The 25792-nt window shown below is 37.5% G+C and overlaps 1 protein-coding gene across 1 annotated transcript; it reads left to right on the top strand.

The window, feature by feature from the left end:
* Nucleotides 1-1998: 1998 nt before the first annotated feature.
* Nucleotides 1999-25792, top strand: si:dkey-121a11.3 (uncharacterized protein KIAA1614). Its single transcript, XM_053512595.1, has 10 exons — nucleotides 1999-2286; nucleotides 5573-6457; nucleotides 10038-10101; nucleotides 11059-11199; nucleotides 14518-15647; nucleotides 17000-17126; nucleotides 18545-18764; nucleotides 19385-19509; nucleotides 22864-23036; nucleotides 24043-25792. The coding sequence occupies exons 2-10, from the start codon at nucleotides 5608-5610 to the stop codon at nucleotides 24234-24236; spliced, it is 3024 nt and encodes a 1007-aa protein (XP_053368570.1). The 5' UTR covers nucleotides 1999-2286; nucleotides 5573-5607; the 3' UTR covers nucleotides 24237-25792.

Below are 25792 nucleotides of genomic sequence, written 5' to 3'. Positions count from 1 at the left end.
AACAGAGACCCATGCCCCATTTTGCATGTATAATGCCAACTGTTTTACAAAACTGATTGAGATTATGTGCTATTTAAAGTCTGCATATAATGATTTGTATGGCTTTTTATAGAAAGTTTTTGGGTGAGAGGTACAATGCGAAGCTAAAAACAAAACAACAAGAAAAAAAAACCCTGATACAATATGTTGGGGAATTGGGAAGGTATAGTCCAAAGAAACAATCCAGGTGAGACAATCCAGTTGGAGTTGCAAGATGTAGGGCTAAAGACACATAGTGAAATTTTGAACACTTGCAAAGAACCTGAATATTAGTCATAAGATGAAACAGAATGTGTTAAATTTGCATGCACCGCTGGGTGAAGGAACCTCTGTTTTACAGTTTATGTTTAAAAATATATGTAATTCCATGGTGGTCAGGGTGTTTTCTAAAACAAGAAAAAAAAACATAAGGCCAAATCAACTATACTTACATTTCTTCCAAGAAATTAAGAACCTGTAATCACTCAAAGAACACTTACTGAGCTTTTTTACGTATGTAGACTTTAGGATCATAAATACCAGTGAGACAACCAGGGTGTTATAAGAGACTAGTTTTCACTTCCATCAGCATTCATGGTATGGATGACAGATATAATCTGATTTTGTTCAAGTAGCTTCAGCCAATGAGCTCCTGATTAAAGTCAAGCCAACGGTTGGTGGGCTAAATTTTAACTTAATCCTTTTGATTTTCTGAACAGATTACTCAGACTACTCTCTGGTGAGCAAAGACTGAGAAATTGGGCAAGAAAAGACATAGGCGTTCAGCATGCAGTGGGTTAGATAGTATAGTCAACAGCAAGGGGGGATTATGGAAAACTTGTGTTAAACCAAGTGTTAAACCCCTAAATGAAAAGGTAATAAAAATTATTTACAGAAAATAAGTTAATACTTTTTATGTAATAAATGCTACATGACCTTGTCCCACTGGAGCAAAAAGACAATATTTCAGATTTATTCGTAACAATTAAACACCAGCATCTAATAATTATTCTGCTTTACTGCACTGAAAGTCATTTGTCTTTGTGTATCTTTTTCATTGTAGCAGCAGGTTTTTCAAAACTCCCTCTAACTATTTGGCAGCTAATTATAATGTGTTTGTGAACATGCAAGAAAAGTAAATTTCATGGAACTCTGAGTCTGTTTATATGGCCGTTTCACAGGAGACTGAACGCGGCTGGTTCTTGTTACAAGTAGGCAGTTGACACATTAAGTGGAGCAAAGTTGATGGAATGCGGGGTCTGTTTCAAAATGAAGCAGAGAGAACAAATGTGATTTTGCGTGAGGCCTTTGGATTAAGGCTCAGGTTTCAGGCGAGGTGTCTCAGATTCTGCATCCTTGGCAGTGGCAGTTCTAGACCCGCCCAATGATTTCTGATACATTTGGTTTGCTTCACTCCAGAGCTCGCCTCACAAATCTGTATGCTTTCTACGCAACTACTCCAGAACCTTTTACGGAATCTAAGCTTTAAACAGGTTGTCGTTATGATTTTTATTTTTTTTTTGCAACTTTAACACCATCTTTTACAACAGATTCACTAAGATATGGCTATAAATCACAGACCAGATTGAGAGCACTGACTGAGTTAAGTCTGAATTCATAATCAACAAAGGAAATTCTTTGGCAGATGGAGTATGTGCCTGGAGATTCCTGCACTTCCTTTCCACTTGCCGTTTAAGATTCTGTCCTCTTTTTTCATTCTTCTTTGGAGGGGTACAATTACGCTCCTCCTACAAGGGGCTGACCTTAGTGGCAGCTTCACCAATAGTCTGTTAGCTTTGTTCCCATTAAACCTGTCCAGCCTATCCTGTTCCAGTGTTGGTCATGCCTGTCTCCTGAGCAACACAGGAATCTTAACACATGTGGATCTTGAGCAGTCAGACTCAGTCCCATGCACACCATAGCTTGTGGAGGAGGAAAGAAGACAAGAGAGCAAGGGAGAACAGTTAGAAGGCTAAAATCATATTCCTTATAACTGGGTGGGGGGGGGGGGGGTTCTCAGTTTGGAGAAAACTCAGAGAACACTCTCTTTACACTTGAGCCTCCCCCTAAACAGCTGGAACTGGACTGCACAAAAAGCAGTGAAACAGCAACAGAAAGAAAAGGAAACCAAAAGCTACTGATGAAAGAGACATAAGTTGAAACAGAAATCGGACTAAAATGGCTGTGAATAGATGCAAATACGTGGTATGTTTGTTAACTAACTTTCAGATTAAGGTCAGAGTTTCATACGTCAACAGAGAGAATGAGGTAAGATGCTAAAGTCTGCCATCCTTTTTTTCCATGATTCAGTGTAGTTACTCAGAGAGCATGTGTCTACTTCATTTTAAATGAACATAGTGAAATTAAAATCAAACTGTTTATACTGCCCATTGCATTATATAAAAACAGCAGATTGTAAAATCATCCCATACTTTATTATTAACAGCTTAAAATGTTTTTTTTTTTCATTTGTTTGCTTTATTTATATAGTAAAACCTATTACCTTATACAGTAGGTTTATAATTTTTATTACTGATCAACAAGACAACATAAATCAGGGGGTGTATATGTTTTTCATATATATTGTAGTAGCAAATTTTAACGAATGTTAAAAAAATGTTTTCAAGCTAATATCTGATTTGTCTGTTATAATCAAAGATTGCTGCTGGAGTAAAGTATTATGAATGCACATCAAATACAGTAGTTGAACTAATAAATGGTCTGATTCTCAACACAGTCATTCTGAACAAATTAACACAACAGTCCAGTTAGCTTTTAACAGAAGAGACTATGCTGTTGAATTTTAAAATATGGAGTGAAATTTTGATCTTCTAAAACTACAATGTAATTTATTTTAAACATGATCTGTGTTGACATAAGAAAAAGTCATCATCAGGTTTTGCTTGCTGAAGGAGAAGAAAAAAACAAATTCCTTTGAAATAGCCTCATTAGTTCCAGAGATATGCATTCCAAGAGTTTTGTACTTACAGAAACCATGAGCAGTCTTCACCCCCACACAAATCTCTCTCTCTCTCTCTCTCTCTTTCTTGTGTTACCCAAAGTTAAAATTTTGCACTTGTAATTATGAGGCTGTCCACTACATTAGTCGGCCTTGAAAGCCATATGTCGATTTTACAAGTTTTGCCATTACTGAGACCAGCATAGGATTTTTGCATAGTGTATTTACAAAGTTAAATTAATCTCATACATGGTACACTGATTTTAGTCAGATGACATGGCACCCATGGGTATGGTGCATATAGCTCAGCATGGGATGCTGGATGTCCCAGAAGTGATAAGCTAGAGCAAAGGCTGGGAGTCCTAATTAGGAGGGAAATAATGAAATTAAATTAGTCTTGAAAAGAACAAAGCCATGCATGAACTTCTTTTTGTGTTGTACACTTGAATTTGTGTGTTTTCTTTCTTAAGAACACACTTTTCTTCAAAAAGTGTTATCACTGCTCAGTAATAAAAGGCAATGAGGGCAAAAAGGAACATGGGCTAATGGGTATTGTTTTATTTACTTGGTACACTAGCAGAGTTTTCATCATTCAACAAGAAATTTGATATTTGGGCATGACTGGGGCTGCAATTTAAAACAAGGGTGTGTAAGCATGGCTACATGCTACAATGGCTACATTTTGCCTTAAAATCTTTAGAAAATAATTTAATAAAATCACCAATATACATGGTATGGTATGTTTATGAGAATATTGGAAGACATTCACACACTCATTCACTGTCTATACCACTTTATTCAGTATTCAGAGTTGTGGAGCCTATCAGGAGACTTAGGGTACGATGCAGGGTACACCCTGGACAGGATGCCAACCCATCACGGGGCACTACACGCAATTTAGTAATGCCATTTAAACAAAGCTACATGTTTTTGGACTGTGGGAGGAAACCTACCAAGCATAGAGAGAGCATGCAAACTAAATGCAGACAGATTTGAGGAATCAAGCCCACAAAGGGGGCCCTGGAGGTGCAATGTGACAGTGCTAACCACTGAGCCACCATGTCGCTTATTGACAATATTTGAAGTTTAAATATTTTATTTCCTGTTTATTGTTAAATGTTTAGGGGATTCACATGCATACAAAATGAAGAAAGTTCATAATATAATTCAGGGTATAATGTAGTTAAAGTGGAGTTCATTACATTAGCCATCCAACTGGGAACCAAAACCAGTAATGCCTTTGGTCATTGTGTGTGCAAAGTTCATATACTTTGTTAGATTTTCTCTTTTCCCTGTTTTGACAAAGAAATTGATGTCAGCGGGTTTTTCAGTGTCTGCCAAATTCATTGGATGTTTGTGGTTTGTTGAGCTGTATGTCACTTTAGCTTCATCTGGACTTAGCACAGAAATTTTATCCGTTAGCCTCAGCAAAAGGGTGAAAGGTTTTGTTTGAATTTGTTTCGGAATATAATAAGGTGCTGGGACGGCACCGCTTTAAGGAATGTCAAACTCAGTCCTAAAGTTTAGACCCCAAAAAAAAAAAAAAGTGTTGGAGTCAGAATGCATTTTACCACAAAATAGAAAATACTCCAAATGTAATGAATTTAAACTTACCCCAACCCAGAAATCTATATAAAATGCTGTATTTTACACTGAAAGACTGGTCTATTAAATTAGCATGATTCACTAATTGGAAAGGTTAATGCTAGAAACCAGAAATGCAGAAACCACACTGGTCCTCTTCACCTGGGAATAAAACTTTTGAAATGTGAATTAATTAAACATTAACAATTTATATTATATATATATATATACCCGCTGAAGTATTTTCCACAGAAACCACAGTATAATGTATTATTAAAACATGGCAGAAAATAGATCAGTGAAGACATTGCTGGTTTTCCATTTCCTGTTTGAAAGCTCAACGTAGACTTCTCAATCCAGCACCAAAGCTTAAAGGGATGCTGGAAACATGCCTGATATAGCTCTAATGCGAGCCAATCAAGAGGCAGCTTTGTAAGATGCTCAAATATCATCATTATAGTTATCTCAGTTTAATAGAATGGTTTCAAGGCTATCCCTGATTGCCGAGCTTGGAATGGGAAGGAACCTCATTTTCACCACCTACACTCAGTTGCTGTTTCAGACACTACATATAGCTTGGGAGTATAGATGTGCGCAGGGATTTAGATTGGCCGAAAAAAAAAGAGCTTAATCCACAACCTGATTAATTTCCTCTTCTTACACGACCATAAAATGCATAGTCAGAGAATGATCCCCATTAACCTCGTGTGACTCCCAGGAGGATGGTATCTTTGACTGTCTAATATAGGTTTAAAAAACGAGGTTTAGATTTCCATGACAAGTCACAAATTTGTATTATGAACTCTATCAGTAATGTCTATAAAGAAATTAAATCTTAATGTTTATTTCAGGAATGTTTTCTGAATGTTTTCCAGATGAGTAATGCACTAATGCATTAATGCACAAGTGTATTTGTAGGACAAAGTCCTAAGCTTTGTCTTACACAATAGTATCTTTATATCTGGAAACTAGAGACCACCGAGTGACTCTTGTTTCCTATTGTCTCCATAGGCTGTATAATGCTCACCTAACTCTCTGAATGGGCCATGGAGGACATGGTTGTGCCTGAGGAGGGCAATCCTATAGCCACTGACTCCCTTCCAATGGACAGATCAGACCAGGAATCTAAATCCCTTCTGTCAAGTCCAACCCATGTGCTTCGATCCATCATTTCCTCATCTCTAAGCTCCCACACCCAGCTACACCAACATGCTTCTGCATTATCATCCCCACAGTCAAAGCTGAAATCTCATTCAGAGCACAAGGCAAATTGGAACCAGCCAGTTTTCCACAGGTCAGCTTCATCTCATACAGGTGTCTTGGGATTTAGCAGCAGTGATGAAGACATGGAAGCTCATGCTGCGGATTTCACCATCCGCACTCCTGATGATAAAAATATCATTGCTCCCATGGAACATGGAGAAGCAGTATTTCTGGACAACATGAGAGACAACATCTGCAATGCTAAACAAGATATGTCCTTGTGTCACAACAAACTATGGAGTTCACCCAAGAGTTTTTGGAGGATTACCAGGCAAGAACCCACACTGTCAAACGGACGTGAGGTTTCAGAAAGTGGGGTCATGTCCAAGCATACAGCTCTAAAAACGGATTCAATTATTCAGGCAGAGATAAAAAGATCAGACAGCACAGAGAGCCATCCTCAGAACTGCAGTACAAGTGACTCAGGCCTGGTAGTTGGAACAGGAAGCAAACTTTGGCGTGCGGAGAGTCTGGAGAGCATCTGCAGCAGTGGAAGCTGTCTCTCACTAGCGGAGAGAGTGGAGATAAACCGAACGCTCCTCAGACAGATGCTTCAGAAAACCCAGAGAAGGAACGGTGAGGGGCAGCATGCAACAGTTACTGATCAGAGGGTGGAGAATACACATAGCAGAGGTAAAACCTAACTTCTTTCCTTAACATATATATTAGGAACCTCAGGAATTATATGTTATTTCAAAGGAATGGATTGCAACAACGAGGCAAGATACATTTGGTAACTGATGATACTCCTTCATACTAAACTGAGCTTATTTCCCTTATTTTATTTTCCATAACCCTGTGCCTCAAAATAAAATTTTATTATGTAGCTTAATGTGTTTGTGCTTTAATGTTGTTTGATATGAGTAGCGATTTGGGCATGTGTTAATGTAAAAAAAATTCAAATATGATAAACTTCCACTGATTGTTAGCTACATTCACCCTGTAGCTCTAGCCTTTTATTTATCTCTTATTGTTCCCTTGAGTAAAAACATTTGGTATGTAAAAAATTAATGCGATTTATATTTTAATTAGTTTCTTGTGTAACAAATAACCCATTTTTCTTGATTTTAAGGTTTAACTGTTAAGTTAAACCAGACTTCCTCACTTTTACCTTAGTGATGCATGAGGAAGATTTTTTCGTATCTAAGAATTTGATTTGAGTTTAAAACAACTTAAATGCAGACTGTAGTAGGTGAGGTATGCAGCCAAACAACCAGCTTCACAAAAAAAGAAGTACTGCAATGAAGCGGAACAACATAGTTGTTGAGTCACTGATTATAACAGTAATGTAATAAACTCTGCTGGTCTTTGCAGGTCACATCAGCATAAAATGTAAAGTTATTGGACTTGAGGACAGGGTTTGATTTTCCTTTCAACATTTGAAATCAAATAATTTGCAAACAATTTTGTCTTTACAGGAAATCCTTTTTTTTTTTTTTACAAGTTTACTTATCCAAAGTACTAGCTAAGTTTATCATGGACAATATTTCTTCAATCCAACTGACTAAAACAAGTGTTTGCATGTTTTAGTTTTAGTAGGTGTGAACCATTTAATCTTTCATAAATATAACAGAAGATAAAAGAAATAGAAGCTTTTTTTCCTAAAATGTCCTTTGTTAAATGTCCAATCTTTTTGAACAAATTTCACCTGTTTATATATGTGTTATGATTGGTTACAAGAATTCAATGACTGATCATTGTGAACATTTACATTTAGGCATTTGGCAGACACCTTTATCCAAAGCGACTTGCATTTTTATCTCATTACACATCTGAGCCATTGAGGGTTAAGGGCCTTGCTCAAGGGCCCAACAGGGACAACTTGGTGGTTGTGGGATTTAAAACTGGGACCTTTTAAACCATAGTCCAATCCCTTAACCACTGAGCTACCCCTCCACCAGAGACCAGTGGCTGAAAGAGAAAACTAGTGGGAGAGAGTTGATCTCACTGAGTTTACAGTTCATAAATAGAAGCAAAATTTCACTACTCCATTGAAGAATCATTCCGATCAGGTCGGATCAGGCCAGACCTACAATTCAGATGGAATGATATATGTATTTTTTATTCCAAATGGACTATTGTTCCGACTATTAGTGGAATATCATGGTCCGTGCAAACACAGCTAATGAGTTGTCTGATTACTGCAAATCTTTATGTGAGAACTATTGTCGCTTATTGTCATTACTTGGAAAGGAAAGGTGAGTTCTGTACAGAACTAAGGGGAAATGATTAGGGAAAATTAATTTCATAGTGTTAACAGATATCAGTTGTGCATAAAGATTAAGTTATAAAGAGTCAGGCATAAAGAGAATTCCAGCTTGTGAACTGATATGCATCCAACCCTACAGTGCTAGACTCTTAGAAATGTGAAAACAAAAAAATTGTGTACCAGAGTGTACAATTTTCATCACTCACATGTAATTTATGTGAACGTCTGTTCATTTCCCTGTTATTTCTCTCTTTCTGTCCATCATTCTGCCTGCTTTTTGTCTGTTGTGTAGCTAGGCATGACATGTGGAAGATTCTAATAATGGCTTATGAATGCTATAGTTTTAAGACTCTCAAGTTTAACAAGTTCAATCTATTATGTTTGGATGTATTGAAAGGTTTTTGTATGAACAATTCAAAAATGTTACAGTAAAAACTGTAAGAAATAAGTAACACTAACACATCTATAATGATACGTAGCTTCTGTCTCATAAGGAATGCGTGTTTAACATAAATAAGGAGAAAAATATGCCAGGGTGTGCTGTCATTAAAAATAATTATATTTTCGGTCATAACAGCTTCTGCTTCACATCACACTAATCTGTTTTTTTGTTTTGTTTGATTTATTCCTGTTACACTACATTTTTTGCTGGCATTTTAGATGACAGAACAATATAATACTTTTATATATAATATAATATATAATACTTTTAATCTTTATGATTACATTTAATGTTCTAGAATATCCACATTATCATTTATGTTATAACAGCTACAAACATTCATTTACTAACCAGCCTTAATTCTTTTCTCTTTTACACATAACAGCTTTTATTTGTCCCATTATTGCAAAGTGAAATACACTGTCCTGCTTGTCATGCTACTGTTAAAAACGTACTCGCTGTTACCGTTGCTGGCACTGGAGACTCATTCTCTATACAGTACTGTACAGTATGTTAATTAAAGGTCTTTTTATTGAAAGAAATCATAAATAATTAAACATTTTATTTGCTAGATAAGAAACCCTTTATTAACATTTATTGTTAGTTTAAGTTGTTATTTCAGAAAATGAAATAGAAAGGTTGCCTTCTAAAGTAGAAAATTACCTTCTGATCAATCAGAAATAAGAATATTGTAGAGTTATTACAGCAGACAGTTTAAACAAATTTCTAGATGTTTTTGCATGATCATTGTTTTTGGAAACTCCTTGTGCAAAACATGTTCAACACACTTTCAACATGATTAATTGTTGTCTTTTTTTTTTTTTTTTTTCTTCTTCTTTCTTCCTGGTACGGTGTTTGGGTGGGTATAACATGAAGATAATTAAGCATACACTGCCCAGCCCAAAAAATAAGGCACCACTTCAGAAGGGTCAAATTATTAGCCTGCATCAAGCAAAGACAACAACACAAATGAATTAAAACCTTATTAAAACCTGAAGGAGATAAAACAGCGTCAAAATGTGGTCAGAAAATCATAACTGGACATCACTTACAGTAAAAACTATAGCTATGTTTAATAGTGAAATTTTCACATGCACAGTCTGATGAAAACTCACTTAACATGGCCATAGGAAAACCACTTCTAGTGAGGCTAATTAGGAAAAACACTTACATTTGGTAGGGATCATAAAGCTTGGACTTTGGAAGAATGGGGTCTGAGGAGTTCAGACTAACTCTATTCCAGAGCGATAGCTGTGTTAAGGAAAGAAGGGAAGCACATGCAGCGATGCACCCATGCATACCCACTGTACAAGCCTCTGGAGACATTGTTATGATCTGGGGTTGCTTCAGTTGGTCAGGCCTAGACTTAGCAACTTTATGTGGCACTAAAATAAAGTCAGCTAACGAACAAAATTCTAATTGTGTAAGAGTGCTTTTGGGAGCTTGAGGAATCATATTCACAAAGCTAAAGGCAGTCAAGGAAATCTTGCACTGAGAACCTTATTTATTTACTTATTTGCACTGTGTTTTAAATTAAATGAAAAAAATTTGTGTTCCTAAAGGTGCGCTGAATGACAGTGACTGGGATTCTGGGATTTCTCTTCATGACAGTGAACAAAGTAACAGGTGACATAAAAAACACACCAATATTGTTTCTGTTGTGATGGCTAAATAGACATCCCACAGCTGCTTTGCTCGAAGTGATTTATTTATCTCGTATCACAACAATTTGGCAACAATTTCCAAATTTTTTAAGAATGACACACTATATGTTGCATCTATTTACAGATTTATTTAAGTTAATGATCAGTTGCAAACTTAGTTTTTTTAAGAATGACACCTACTGTATGTTACCTATGTTATATACAGTATGTTGCAGCAGCTATAAACATTTATTATCTCTATAAGCTTTCTCTCTCTAATAATACTACCAATAATAATGTTATTCATAATTGTAATACTTGTTAATAATAAGTATAATTATAAATTATTAAGCTTCTTATGTTACTTTAAAAAAAAACATAAGGTGAAACTTTGATAAAGTTATTTTTGTGCTGGCAGCGGAAACTACAAATTCCTGCCCTAAAATGTGTTTGATCTCAATAAATTACTTCAGTGTTGTCCATAGAAGACCTGCCTGTACTACTGCCAGAGTCATTCCTTTACAGATCAGCACATTATGACCAATCAGAACAGTTTAGCAGAGCTGCAGTACTTAAAAGACCCCTTAATTAGTCAGAACAGTAGAGAAGTAAGATCTAAATTACATTAGCATTTAGCTTGTTTACCTGGTTTGTGTTGTTAGAACACAAGCATGATGTTATTCTTATGTTATCCAATGCATAATTATAATCATAATCCAATTTACACACATGAGCTGATACTCTCGGCTCTCATATGATGATGACTCTCTCATGCTCTCTCTCCTAAACACACCCACACACACACATGCACATTCAGTCCCATCAGACTAATTAGTGGTGACGTGCTGCTCCACTTAATCCTGTGCTGTGTGAGATTTCCTGCTGCACAGGAGTCTGACATCTGCCTGTGTGCCTGTGTGTGTGTTTGACTGGGCTACAGGTCCTTTGTCTCGGGCACTGAGTTGCCGCTCAGTCCTCGCCATGAACAGGCCAAACAACTGCTGGAGCGTGCTCGCATGAAGGCCCGCTCAAACCCTCTGAAAGCCGACCACACCATTCTACCCGTCCAGAGGGACAAGCCGTAAGTACACACTTTATTGCTCTTTATCTATCTCTTAAGCTCTCCTCTTTGCAGAGTATTGGGATCTAAAGTGGTGTGGGATGTCAACTGTAGAGACTTAAGTGCTGAGAGACAACTCTGTGTGTGTGTGTGTTTTATTTGCTGTGAAGTCACTTGTTGATGTATGGGGTTGTGCTCTAATGAACCTGTCAAGCCATTTTTTATCAGCAACAGGTCTCTCTCTCTCTCTCCCCCTCATAATTCAACTGAATTATTACAAAACTGACTCTCACATATCATTCTGAACAAAATGACCTACTATATTGGATTCTTTTATTGTATGCTTTTCCCCCCTGCTTTTGAAAATGTTCCTTCTTATTTAGGATATGTAAATGTGCATGTACTGCACTGCTTCTTCTTCTACAATGACAATTTTCGTATCTAAATAGACCCCTGCTGAGAAACCCCAGCCAAGAGTGTATAGAAAAAGCCCTGGAATAAGTACTTTAAAAGAAACTACACTACTCTCCTCTTGTCAATGTCAGATATTTAAAATTAGGCTTAGGAATAACCAACATGAATATCACTGTACAAGCACTATAAAACTAATTGCATAAATAAGAGTCATATTGTTATTAGTTTGAAAGGCAGCATTTCTGTGCTCCATTTATAATTTTATAAGACACTATAAAGATGCTACTTTCAACTTTCTAATAGTGTGTTTGTATTAGACTCTTGAGTACCTGTAACTAAGGAGGTGGTGAAATCATTTCATGTGCAAAACTGATGGTTACTGTAAAATCAAGTTTGGGAAATTCCATTTTTTTCTCTGTCAGGTCACCTAACTAAAGACATTTTTTCTAATTTGGACAAAGTTTTGACTAGCGTTTCTTCATCTTTGGCAAGATGTGATTAGCATTGCTTAAAATATTCATACATTACTTATACTGTATATGCAAGTCATCAAGGTGCTAACAACAAAAGCATGCATATTATAAATCCATTATGTAGTCCAGGGCCTTTATCTTGTAAATGTTCTTTCAGTCTCATTACAAATATGTTCACTAATGTTTATTTTGGTCCTACGGTAAATTTTTGAGTATTGCAGGCAAGATTCTGGGCTACATTAAAAAAAAAAAAAAAAGAAAACAGCGCATTAATGATGAGAGTAAACTGAATCCTTTTCAGAGACACATACTTGACAATACTGTTCATGATAGCTGAGTTATATAAGGTTGAATGTTGAATTATTCAACAATTACACAAGGTCGGCATCTCTGATCCTCATCTCTCATCATCTATGGCCAAATACAATATCTCTCTCTCTCTCTCTCTCTCTCTCTCTCTCTCTCGCACCCGCTCTCTCAAGCACACACACACAAACACACAGATGAGCACAGATAAAAAGCTAAAAGCTGCTTCTTGTTTGGAAAGAAAATTCTCTTTTTGTGGCAGCATTCAGAACAGTTTAAGCGATTTGATATTAATTGACTGATTTTGATCCTGATAATGATCCTGTGGTAAATATACAGTGCCACCCACCTCTGTCGCCCACCTCCATTAACTTGCATCACATGGAGGAAGTTCATGCTAGTCTTCACCCTCAGCTGGTAGTTGTTGTGATAGAGACAAGATGGTTATGATTAAAAATATAGAAGACAAATTGTTTAAAAATATCTGAAGTGGCTGCCAATACATAATAATAATAATAATAATTATTATTATTATTGTTATTATTATTATAGTAGAAGTAATGTTAGTAGTAATGTAGTTGTAATCATATTAGAACTAGCAGATTAGAAATGGTAGCTAAGTATGTCATGCATCAGGAATAGGTTATTATTATAAGGTATTAATATGAAGTATGTAGAGAATGTTGAGGTCTTTTAGCTGAAACAGAGGGAGGAATTCCAGAGGAATTTAGCCTTGAATCTGTCTTGGGTCTGGAAGTCTCTTGCCACTTTGGCATGTGTTGGTGTTTTATGTGTTTTCTTTCTGTAAATACACAATAGTTTAATAGATTTGCATTAATTCCCTGTGTGTGGTGTAATTACACAATTCCAATAACATAAATACATGTTCCTAAACTACGACTATCATATATATATCATATAAAACTCACATCTAATAAATTAAATTGTGGGACTGATTTTGCAGAAAATGTAATGCTGCAGTCGACATTGTCAAACTAAAGAGACTTCCCCTAGAGCACTTCTGACTTCATAAAGTTGTCTTTTAAGAAAGGTTTTAACTAAGTTTTTGAAGCAATAGCTTTGACAATAGTTCCTGCTCTAAGACAAATCCCAGATTTATAGAAATGCACTTGTTTGACAGTGTTATAATTTGCATAATAAAGATTCCACTTGTGACATGAACACTTTTTTATTTAGTGTTTTCTGTAAGCATACATTTAATTAAAATTTATAAAATGAGTATCTGTGTCAGCGCTTTGTAACAAACGGAGGTAAACCTTCAATTGTAAGTCTTGTAATATTCAATACAATTTTATTTATATAGCGCTTTTAATAACGATCATTGTAAAGTAAAAAAGCTTTACAGAATCTAAAGCAAATGAGTACGAAATTTGGGAGAAAAAATGTATCAATCAAGATTATCAGATTGTCCCAATGAGCAAGCCGAAGGCAATGGTGGCAAGGGAAAACTCCCTGAGATGGCAATAGCAATAGAAATGGTTTTCAAAACCTTGAGAGGAACTAGACTTAACAGGGAACCTATCCTCATTTGGGTGATATTAGATGGCAGTCTCATACTGAGTCTTAGGCTGGAGGTTCTGTACAACATGAGAGGTGTTTCAGTTAGTATGGAGTCTTTATTTGGAGGCTTAGGTACAAAACTGTTCATGGGAATTTCAATCCTGAACTATTGAGTGAAATTGTGTATCATGTGTATATCATGTGTATCATGCAATACCAACAATACCAAGTGTATTAGTAATATCAACACCAAATACACACAACCACTTTATAAGTGTTTATTTAAGTAACTATAGACCTCCTGTCAGCTCAAACCAGTCGCCTCATTCTCCTCTTTTTCAGACATTTTGTGTAAACTTTAGAGGCTGGGAATGCCATTTCCAGTTCCTGAAACGCTCAAACTAGTCCATCTTGCACCAACATTCATGCTATAGTTAAAGTCAAAGAGATCACATTTTTTTTCATGCTATAAATATCAAAAATTATTTTGATTATATTTAATGTGAAAAATACCTTGAGCTGAAAGAACTTGTGCAATTATATAATCTATTGTCAACATACAGTATGTCCATCATATATCTTTGTATTCATCAGATTAGTTTTATTTTTGTTTTCTGTGTGTCAGGGAGCTGCTGTCTCGTGTCGGAGCACCAGTGCAGCAGGCTCCTCTTGCGGGTACGGAACGGGTGGTGGTTGGCTCGGGAAACCTCAGCGACTCATCTAGCAGTGACTCAACTGGAGGGTCTCGACGTCGACGTACGCATGGTCAGTCTCCAACACGTGTGCGTTTTCAAGATGAATCAGAGGAAGATGCTGAAGTGCGTTACTTGGAACGACAGCGGAGACGAGCTGGAGAGAGGGCACAGGGACTGCTGGGAGCCAAGCCCAGTTTGGCAACATACATCAATAGCAAGAGACCTGAGGACAAATACAAAAACAGATGGAGTCAAGAGAAATTACCTGATGCTAATAGTCAATATGAACCCGAGGCTGTGGGTCAACAGTGCAACTCTTGTGGAACGATATTTAGAGATTTTTCAGATTCTCACATCTTTCAAAAGCAACCATTACCTTCTAATGGAAAAAGTGAGGGAAGGACAGTAACATGCTGGGTTGCACCCACGCTGCCTAACCGCCTGGTGCGAATAGAGCAGATTAAAGAGACTTACATCGGCTCCATGAGCCCTGTCATCGTGGAAAGCGATGGCACACACTGTAGAGCCACAGGCAGTGTCGGCAGTGACAGAGGGACGCTTCAGAAGCAGAAGAGAAGAAGTCGTAGGAGGGATGGCAGTCCTGAGACAAGGGCTATGAACTCTAATGGAGCTATAGCTGTACCCCCAAACCCATATGCCCTAGAGTCACTAGAGCTAAAAGTGAAGGATAGAACATGTAAGTCTCTTGCTGACTTTAAAGAATGTATGCCTTCAGTTGCCACAAAAGGAGAAGTTCCTGAAGCTCAGTCAGCTCCCAGGCTCCCTCAGCCTCTTCCAACACATATTCCCCAAAAATCTACTTTGACATTGGAGTCTAATGACCAACAAGTCATGCCTTCTCAACACCACCATCTTGCACACATCGACATCATACAAAAGGATGGGGAGCAGTCAGATCTAAAGGATCTTCCCAAAGGAAACCCTGATACTCCAAACACCAAATTGATATCCAAAACCTCCATGCTGAAGGAACAAGCAGGTAGCAACAGTCATGACCAGAGAATTATAACACCAAGACAACATGATTCCCAACATGCAGGTCAGTCTAATATAAGCCACTGTACAATTACAGTCTTATTTAATAAACTAATTCCTTTTAATATAAATTGTGTTTCATGCATAAAATATTGACTGTGACAAATGTATTAAATGAAAATGCTAAATATATTTCATAAATACTTGCTTGAATATTAAAGATATACTTGCTTTAAGAAACATTATTAAACAGTTAGTCTAATTTCTCTGTTTAGGAAACTAAAATTGAAGAAATTGAAAAAACTGTTTGCAGTGAAACGTTAGCGCTTACTGAACTCTGCCTACTAAATTGCATTTTCAGTTGAAAAAAGTGCTGTATATAGCCTTCTTTTATGAAGTTTTGAACATTTCTGCCTTAGGTAAAACATGACATTGAGTAGCCACATAACATAGTAAAACACAATGCTTCCTAAAGCCCATCCCATCACCTGTCCTAGAAGCCCATCACTCTCACATCATCAGTGAAGCAAAAAATACCAGTTGGGGAAAAACAAGCAGCTACTGTGGATGAACCAAATGCATTCACCTGGTTTATTTTTCTCTCATCACCTAAATCCTGTATACAGGGTGCTGGCGGGCCTTGAGCCTATTCCAGTAAACTTAGGGTACACCCTGGACTGGGTGCCAATCCATCACAGGACACACACGTACACACAGTCATTCACACACTACAGGAAATTTGGAACACCAATTAGCCTACTCTGCATGTCTTTGGACTGTGGGAGGAAACCGGAGTACCCGGATGAAACCCACCAAGCATGAGGAAAACTCCATTAGTTTAGAGGCTTCTGCTATTGCAGTTACCACTGCAGTCATGACCTAGATTTGGATTGAGACAGATTATTATGTACACATGGAGCAAACTAATTGAGATGGTATTGTAATGTACAACCATATAAATCACCACCACAGAAACCTCTTTATTTCCAGAGAGTAATTACTTTTTTTGTGCTAGGAACTACCGGGGTGAAGCATGCCATATTGAACATATTGAATGTTGATTGTTGCCTTACAGAGTGTGTGTAGGCAGCATGGCAAATTTCTGTTTTTGTCCAGCTCCAGATAAAGCATGGATTTGGTTGTCAGCAGATTGTGGAGTCAAAGGCCTCTAATCTCTCTGAGCTCTGAGCACAGTGGGACTCTCAGCATGAGATCCATTCAGCAGTCTCTCTCCTGTCTGCTTTTTTTTTTTCTGCACTTGGGCCTCTCTATCTGTCTGACTTTTATCTATATATCTCTTTATTGTCTTTTTGTTGTGTGTTAATTCAAACTTTTTATTTCCATTGCTGTGGTTTAGCTCCTGTAACAGTGCAGCCATTCAATACATGTGCAATCAACCTTTGACCTTTCTCCTAGGAGTGGCACAGGACCAAATCAGAGTGGAGGTAGTAGCCAGCCCTGACGAAACGGCTGTGAATAATGGACATGTTGAAGGACCTATGAGGGCTGAGCAGCAAGGGGAGGGAAGCCCAATCCCTTCACTGTGAGTCATTTAAACTACGGATTTCTACAGAATGAGACAGCTCTTTTCCGAAAAGTAGATCTCAGGCCCATGGCAGTACTTTAAAATCATCTGTTTTTGGTTCAGTCTGTAGGTTGTTCAGCTCTTTTTCTTTTCTTGGCCACAAACCAATTAAGAGCTGGACCAAACTGGACACAAAAGTAGGTCAAAAAAACAGGTCAGTATGAGCGGCCCTTAATGTAAATCTGATTATACCATCACTGCCCCCTGGTGGTGAAATCAGGAAAATAAAATCAACGTTATGATAACGTCGTTATATAACACAATAAAAAAAATCCCACACTGACTGCAACTGGATATTTGATTATGAATGAAAAGACCTGGTCTTTTTTCAGTCCTCTGATGTCCAGTTTAGGTAAGTTAGGTATAGTGTTTCTGTCCGCACAGAGCAGACTGGTCATTCTCTTCTGATCTTCCTCATTAACAAAGTGTTTCAGTTTGCAGTGTGCACCAGGTTCACTTACTGTGTGTGTGTGTGTGTGTATGAGGATCCCAGGAGATCAGCATTGTAGGAAATACAGAAACCAATCAATTTTCCGATAAAATCACCAATGTTGACATAACAATCACAGAGTTCATTTTAGTCCAGCAGGACCTATTTAAGCACTATGCAGTATTAGTTTAAAACTTTTAATTTAAACTATATATGTGGTACTAACAACCATGCCACTGGTCAATGAGACACTTTTCCCCGTCTGATGTTTGATGTAAACATTAACTGAAGCTCTTGACCTAAATCTGCATGATTTTATCCATTAAGCTGTAAAGTGAACAACTACTTTATGTTTGTCGTATAATTTGTAGTAGGACTGGTTATAAGCCTTTTGTTTATAAACTTCCATTCATCTAAGAGCCTCTGTAGTCCAACTAGGGACCGTGGAGGCCAGTGGTGACCATTGTATTTATTCCCACTTTACGACTGTGGTAGAACCTCCAGTCAACATTCACACGCAGATTTACTGACTGCGGGCAATTTGGGAACGCCAATTATCCTAATCTGCATGTCTTTGGACTGTGGGAGGAAACCGGAGCACCCAGAGAAAACCCATATAGCATGGGGAGTAAATTCCATGCAAACAGACACAGAGGTGGGAGTTGAACCCACTAAGCCACTGTACTGCCGGTCCATAAGCGCACCTGATTAAAAAGCAGCCAATCCTTTTAATACAGTACATAGATATAAGTAACTGTTAAAATTTTTTTATTTTTTTTTTATATTCAGGTTCATTCAGCTTTTGATGAGTGTCAGTGTACTGCTCCATAAACTGTACAAAATAAAAATTCTATTAAATCTTATGCACTAAGCTGCACTGCTTACAATAAACATATCCTGTTTAATAGAATTTCTGTCGTAAGATTGTGTCCCTGTTTTGTCACAGAAATATGGCACCAGAGACAAACCAAAAGGAAGGTAAAGCTCACCAGGCCTTGCGCCGCTTCTTTTCAGCCATGGGTCTGAGTGCAGGCGCACGACTTGGTAAGAGTCACTCCAGCAGCATGGAACAGCTTGGCCCACCACTCAAACCCAGAGTTTCTTTAGAAAGCCCCGGCACCCCAAGTACACTAAAGAAGGCCCCGTCGCTCCAAAACCTACGCCTGGTTTGTCATCTTTTAAAATATATATATAATTAAGTATTTAAACTGATTACTGTTAATATAATGTAGTAGTAATAATAATTATTTTATCATTAGTATATAATACTGATATTATCATTATATATATTTATAGAATAATTGTATTATATCAACATTATTATTATATAATTATATAATACTATATAATTGTTATTAATAGTGTATTTCATAATACTGATTATACAATTAACAATAGTGTTTTAGTTTGTTTTAAAAAATACAATAAAAAAAACACATTTATCCTGTATTTTGCAAAAGACTTGAGCTAGTCCACATTTCTTTCTATTTTTCTATGGAAATGAGACAAAAGGCACAGTAATTTACTAAAGAGTTTTAAAGTCAATATTTGGTATGAGCATTGTTATTCTTCAATACAGCCTGAACTCTTGGGCAAGGCATCTTTTAATTTATTTAAGCAGTCTTTAGGAATCATTCTTAGGAAATAAGTTCTTTAAACATTGGCTGCCTTTTGATATTTTCCCTGTCAAGATGTGATTGGAAAACTACATAAAAAAAACAGTAACGTATGAATGATGGCATAAGACTTTTGCGCCCTAATAATAATGTTCCATTTTGGCCACCAGGTGTCTCCCTTCTCTCAGCTGAAGAAATCCTCCTCAGTGCAGAATCTCCACTCGCCCAAGAAGAAACTGGAGCGCTCTACTGTATATACACCAGGGGATCGGGCCTGTAGCCCTGCCCTCTCCAGGTATATATATAGTATACACACACACACACACACACACTGAGTGTAGTGCACATCTAGTAACGCCCATTACGTCATCGTCTGGCTCAAGCAATAATTATGTTCAAAACATTTCACAAAGCCTCTTTGTTGCTCTTTAAACTACCCATGCTGTAAATGTGTGGAACCTACTTTTGCTATATATATATATCACTGAACAGGGCTATAACACTATTTATAACATCATGAATGTTGTGAATGAAGTGAGTGTGAAGCATGGCATTTTTGGCAGCGTGTGTTCCCGCCAAGCAGCTGGTGTGTTGTGCAACAGCCTGCATACTTACCTCTGAGACACCAGAAGTGATTGCATCAGAGACACACACACACACACAGAGAGAGAGAGAGAGAGAGAGAGAGAGAGAGATTTAAATATAGAAGTGTGTAAGCCTGCCAGAGAGAGAGAGAGAGAGGAGGGAGTGAAAGTTAACACACTGGCTGTGTTTCAGATCTCACACTAATATAGACTACTACTCTAAACACACATACACAAGGAGTGTCCATAACTGTGTTCCTACTAAGCAATACAAACAAATCTAATTCAGAATGAATAGCAGTCTTGCAATTGTAGTGGAAACTAGTGAATGTTTGATTAAAATTAGCTGGATGATGTCATATTTAATTTGGATATTTATTGCACCGCCATGATCATTTTGGACAGTTTCCCAAAGACATTTAAAATGTAGTTGGAAAGAAATGATAAACAGTTATTTTAAGACATGGTACTACAAAATAAGTTGTATATGATTACAAATTATGGTACTAAAATTCCTATGAAATATGCAGACAAAATGAAAATGTGGAATCTGGTAGTAGACACAAAGTAAACAGTTAGAGATGGAATAACTTACTTTTATTACTTAAAATAAAGTACATATAATCAGGAAGAGATTTATTATTAGTTATCATGAATATTGGTAATTGTATACAGTGGTGGTCTGTAATTGGTCACTGAGTATAAAAGTAAAAGAGCAACTAATGCAGACTTTAAACACAGGTGGTGGACATTTTTTTATTTGATGAAATAAGTTAAGTTTAATACGCGGTAATGGTAGACATATATAAGTAGACTGACTAGCTTAGTTATCTCCTACAAAATTCAGTATGGAATAAAAAAATAAAATAAATAAATAAGGTATTACACACATACAGTAGCTTGCTAAAAAACATGGTTAAGATGTGTGGTGGGATAAACACCACAGTCACGTGATGACTTAGTGTTGGTGATGCTGCTTTGGTCATGCCAATGAATTGTCCATTGTGGCTTTAGAAGCGAATCACATATATACATGTACAGTGGAACCTCGGATTGCGAGTAACGTGGTTTGCGAGTGTTCCGCAAGACAAGCGAAGATTTTTTTTTATCAATTTTGATTTGAAAAAGTCTTGGTTCACGAGTACAGAGTATCATGTAGCATGCATGCGCTTCTTGTTTTCAGTTGTGATCACAAGCGTCACGTGATCACAACTGCGCTGCGGAATTGTAGATAATCGTCTCCCCTGCTTGGTCTTAGTGCGCAACTCTCACTGGTATAATCAACATCTGTGCACACGTGTACTGTTTACTAACACTGTGACCACGTGTGTGCGTGTAAAACATATTTTATTTTGTCTTTGTAGGCGCGTGTGTACTTTTTCTTATAACACACGTGTATGAGTGTGTGTAAAGCAAAAGAAAGTCTCATTAGAGAGGTTAAGGATCCATTCTCCCTCTCTGATTTAGCCTGTTGTTATGTGTGTGCGCACGCGTAATTTGACACCGTGCCCCTTCACACACACTCTCGCCACTCTTGTCTGGATTTATTTTTACTTTTTTTTTTAGGTAAAATGCAGGTTAATTTGTTTTATTTTTACTTTATATTTTGTATTACTTATTTTTATGTATTTATTTTTTGGGCTGTGGAATAAATAATTTGAGTTTTCTTTGATTTAAGAGTGTTTTGAAAAATGAGCCTGCTTCCAGAACGAATTATGCTCGTAATCCAAGGTTCCACTGTATACTGTACTTTTCCACTCTGATTTTCACCCTGAATATTATATGAAAATAACAGCTAATTCAAAAAGCAATAGCAATTCATTCGATTGGGGTTCTGTCTATAAATGTGAATATAATAATAAGGATTGTTGACAGAAGGTGGAGGACAGAAGTTGAGTCTCCATCACATTACAGGCAGAAGGTGCAACAGACGGAGACTGATATTGCAGATGTGGCCTTTGCCAGGTTGCCCTCATGAAGCCAGAGTGTTTGTGGTACTGAGACGGGAACCTGCTAACACATAACGCGTCTGCTGATTTACATTTGCACTTTACATCAAAGACATTAATTCACTTGTTTGTGTCATCTTATCATTGCTGATTTGAAAGCAAATTGCATTCCCACAAATTCATTATAAGCTTTTGTATGTATCTAAATAAGCTTACACAAATACGTTGGTAAAGACATATATACGAATATATAAAGTATACAGCTTTTAACCAGATATAACTAGTCAAGTCATAACAGTGTTCCCAAAAAAATACACTTTGTATATTTGATGGAATTCAAGTATTAAGTTTTAAGTGAATAGGTTTTCATTGATGTTTAGGTTGTTTAGGTTATTAAATTGAAAAACACTAGAGAATTTCTTAAAACTAGCAAATATCAGGTAGAGTTGATTTTAAAGCAATTTTTCTGACATTTTATTATAATATTTCACACTGCTATTCAGTACGTTTACGTAACATGATTTTTTTTTTTTACACATTCTGAAAGTGTACTGTGTCTGAGAGAAATTGTAGGCTAAGTAATGATTTGATAGCTGTGGGCATGTTAAAGTGTGTGTGTGTGTGTGTGTGTGTATGCGCACTCATTTTAATAGTCAGTTAAAGAGGACAAATTTCACTAAGAACTTACATGAGCCAGGCTGCAAGTTACATCACCTTCATTGAGTCAGTCTGAGAGGCGGTTGCTATAAACAGCTCGGACTTGAGGGGAGACAGTTGGACACATGGACAGAGGGGGAGGGTGATGATTAATAGACAGCAATCTGAGGAGGTGTTGGTCATTTAGATACAGATTTAGGATCTGTGTTTCATCTCCCAGTCGTCCTTAATATCATATTTTTGTTTCGAGCTGTAGACATAATCTTCCTGCATGCATTCTATTTTTAAAACCTGTCAGACACAAAGGCCACATGTCTGATCGGTCAGATATGCTATTGTGCACTTTTAAGATGTGAAACTGAGAGTTTGAGCATATGTACCATATGTATGTCACATATTTTTTCATGTTGTAGTATTGTGTATTATATTGTGTGTGTGTGTGTGTGTGTGTGTGTGTAGGGGACTCCAGCGTGCACTAAGCAAAGAGGACGTAGGCAGCCCCAGTGCTTTGCGCTCAGTGGGTAGAGTTGCTCAGGCATTTCCTGATGGAACATTTCTGTTAGAACTAAACCGGCCTCCAGACAGGCCCTTCGGCTTCCTCATCTCCCGTGGGAAATGCAGACCAGACTCAGGTAACACACAGGTTTCTCTAAACCTGCCTTTGGAAACATCATAGACTATCTTTTATTGGAGAGTAAGCTAGTCTAAAACGTAACACACAGTCTCAAATACTGTCTCACTTCTAAAAAATAATATAAGCATCATTTTGATGTATTAATAATACACTAGATATTTTTATTGCACATAATAGGTGCAACCAATAGTAACAATAGTAAACTTTTTGTATAAAGTGAACTTGTGAAATACATCCCTGTATTGTGAATTTATATACAGTCATGGTGTTAATTTGTCAGTTTGGCCTGAAACTCATTGTTTATGTGATCATTATGATCAGGTTCATTTTGGCTAACATACCTATGAAAATTGTAATGCACCTCACATACCTTCTCTTGAATAGCAAAATAAATGATAACCAATGTTATATAATTGTACTTAGTTTAACTTAATTAAAGCCCACTCACTTAACAAAACTTTGTTATATTGTTAAGGTGCAAAGTGTTGGCTTATTGGTTCAACCTCACCCCCTCTGTTCTCCATAGCTACCCTCCTGGCTCCACTTTCTCAGCTTTCTAGCCACTTTCTCAGCCTTCTATCTTCTTGGCCACATCCGCTCAACTTTCTAGTCCTATCCCTCTGGCCATACCCACCTAAATGCTCTTAAGCCATCTCCCTGGCCCCACCCCTTTACATCTTTACCACCAGCCCATGGCTCAACCATGAAAGCTCTCTGGAGCGATTCCTTGGCCTCATCCACTCAGTTTTCTACAGCCATCCCTCTGGCTCTGCCTTTCAAGTGGTCCATGCTACCCACTGTCTCAGTCATCTGCCTGTCCCCCTCATTTCTTTTGAGCATGTCACATGGGAGCATCCCTTTAGCTCTCTGGAGCTCCTCCTGTGGCTGTATTAGGGCTAGATTGTGCTGTGCAGACTTTTGTAAACTTTTCCATAGTAAAAGCTGTACCTTGTGCAATTAATTGTGTCAAGTTTTAAGATGTTTGTGTTTGTGTGTTGCCATAGGTGTGTATGTAGAGGACATAGGGGACAGCAGTACTAGGAAGCTGTACGCTGGATTGCTGGGGGTGGGTGACGAGATCCTGGAGGTGAACGGGGAGAAGGTAGCAGGGCTGAGTTTGGACTCGGTCACCCAGCTTTTGGTCCAGAGCGATACGGCATCCATTCGTGTGCTACGGGAACGAACATCTCACCGCTAACTCACCACACAGAGGAAAATACAGAGGATGTGGGTACTGATCTGCTGGGCTTGATCATAAAAACACCTACATTCTAACTCTGATGACTCATTCTGACTTGTTATTTATCAGTAGACATAGCTTTACTGCTGAAGTCATGCTTGAACCAATGTTGTGGCTAGGCTGTGGCTTGTGCTGTTAGAAATGACAAAGTAAGGGATTTTTTTTAGCAGTACTAAAACACAGATAAAGCCATGTTCCTCCTTGCTGACTGCATTTTGGGGATGTGCGCAAAACCTCTGCCTCAGATATTCCCACACATATCTCTGGGACTGTAATTTTTCTTTGTGGATCTGCATTTCTTTTTTAACACAGATATTTATATTGACTTTTGGAGGTTTCTTAACATAATTCAGGAGTTTCTTCAAAGACAAACTATTTTACCAAATTTTACCAAAAGAATCTGTATAGTTGTGCTTGGTGGGTTTCCCCTGGGTACTGGGCTGTTAATTTCTTCAAAGGTGATGCAGATTTGGTTAATTGGCATCCCCAAATTGCCCATAGTGTGTGAAAAAGTGTGTGTGCTCTGTAATGGATTGGACCCCTGTCCAGGGTGAACCCCACCTCATGCCCTAAGTATCCTGGGATAGACTCTATATACAGGATGAAGCGGTGTAGACAATGAGTGAAATTTTTTATAACAGTTTGCATAACTATGTTCCACTAATTCAAAAGAAAGTTATGTATTAACTGCAGCTACTGTAGCTGACTCCTGTTACACCAAGGGGGTTTAGCTACACATAAATAGCGAAACAGCAAGCTAGCTCGGTAGTTATTCATTGCTCTACAAAATAAAGTGTTAAATAAAATGAAGTATTACCTTAGAGAAAAAGAAACCATGTATTGCACAGAAAAGATTCTTGTTAAAGGAAACTTTAAGTAAAAGTAAATCCAGGTATTGAGCAAAAGTTAAAAGCAGAACACTAACCTGATCTCTGTGACTCAGTAGTGGAAAAGTCAATATTTTTATAACTAGCATACTATTATTTACATGGCACCGGCATGTCCTTTAAAGTGTAAGTTCTTTCTATGCTCATTTTTTGGGGAGGATTGTATCTGAAAATATTTGACACATCACATACTGTCTGGTCACTTTCATGAGAAAGGGGCATGCAGTAAAGTGAGGCTGATGTTGACTAAATACCATGAAACTAGGTTCCACAGAGCCATATAAAATAAAATTGAGCTTTTCAGTAGTGCAGCTGAACAATTTGGGAGTTTAAATATCATCATTCTAACATGCCACCTGGCAAGGAGTTTATTTCAAGTGGTCAATATATCTAATTCTGCAGTTCCTCGGGCATGTTGGGTGATGGGGCTGAAAGAGTTACCCCTTTTGCCACCAAGGTGAACCAGGTGCTAGTTCATGTCTGGTGCTAGTGCCGGTTCAATAGCGACTAGATTTGTTTTTCCATGGGCTAAAGCGATACATAACTGTATACGTCTGTGTACATCTTTGCTTTCCTAGCAATGCTAGTGGCAATGCCGGGGCAAAAAAAATCAATTAATAAAATGCT

This window comes from Clarias gariepinus, chromosome 15, assembly GCF_024256425.1.
Source record: "Clarias gariepinus isolate MV-2021 ecotype Netherlands chromosome 15, CGAR_prim_01v2, whole genome shotgun sequence".
NCBI classification, from domain to species: domain Eukaryota; kingdom Metazoa; phylum Chordata; class Actinopteri; order Siluriformes; family Clariidae; genus Clarias; species Clarias gariepinus.
The sequence above is the reverse complement of the archived record's forward strand: the minus strand, read 5'-3'. Positions and strand labels throughout refer to the sequence as shown.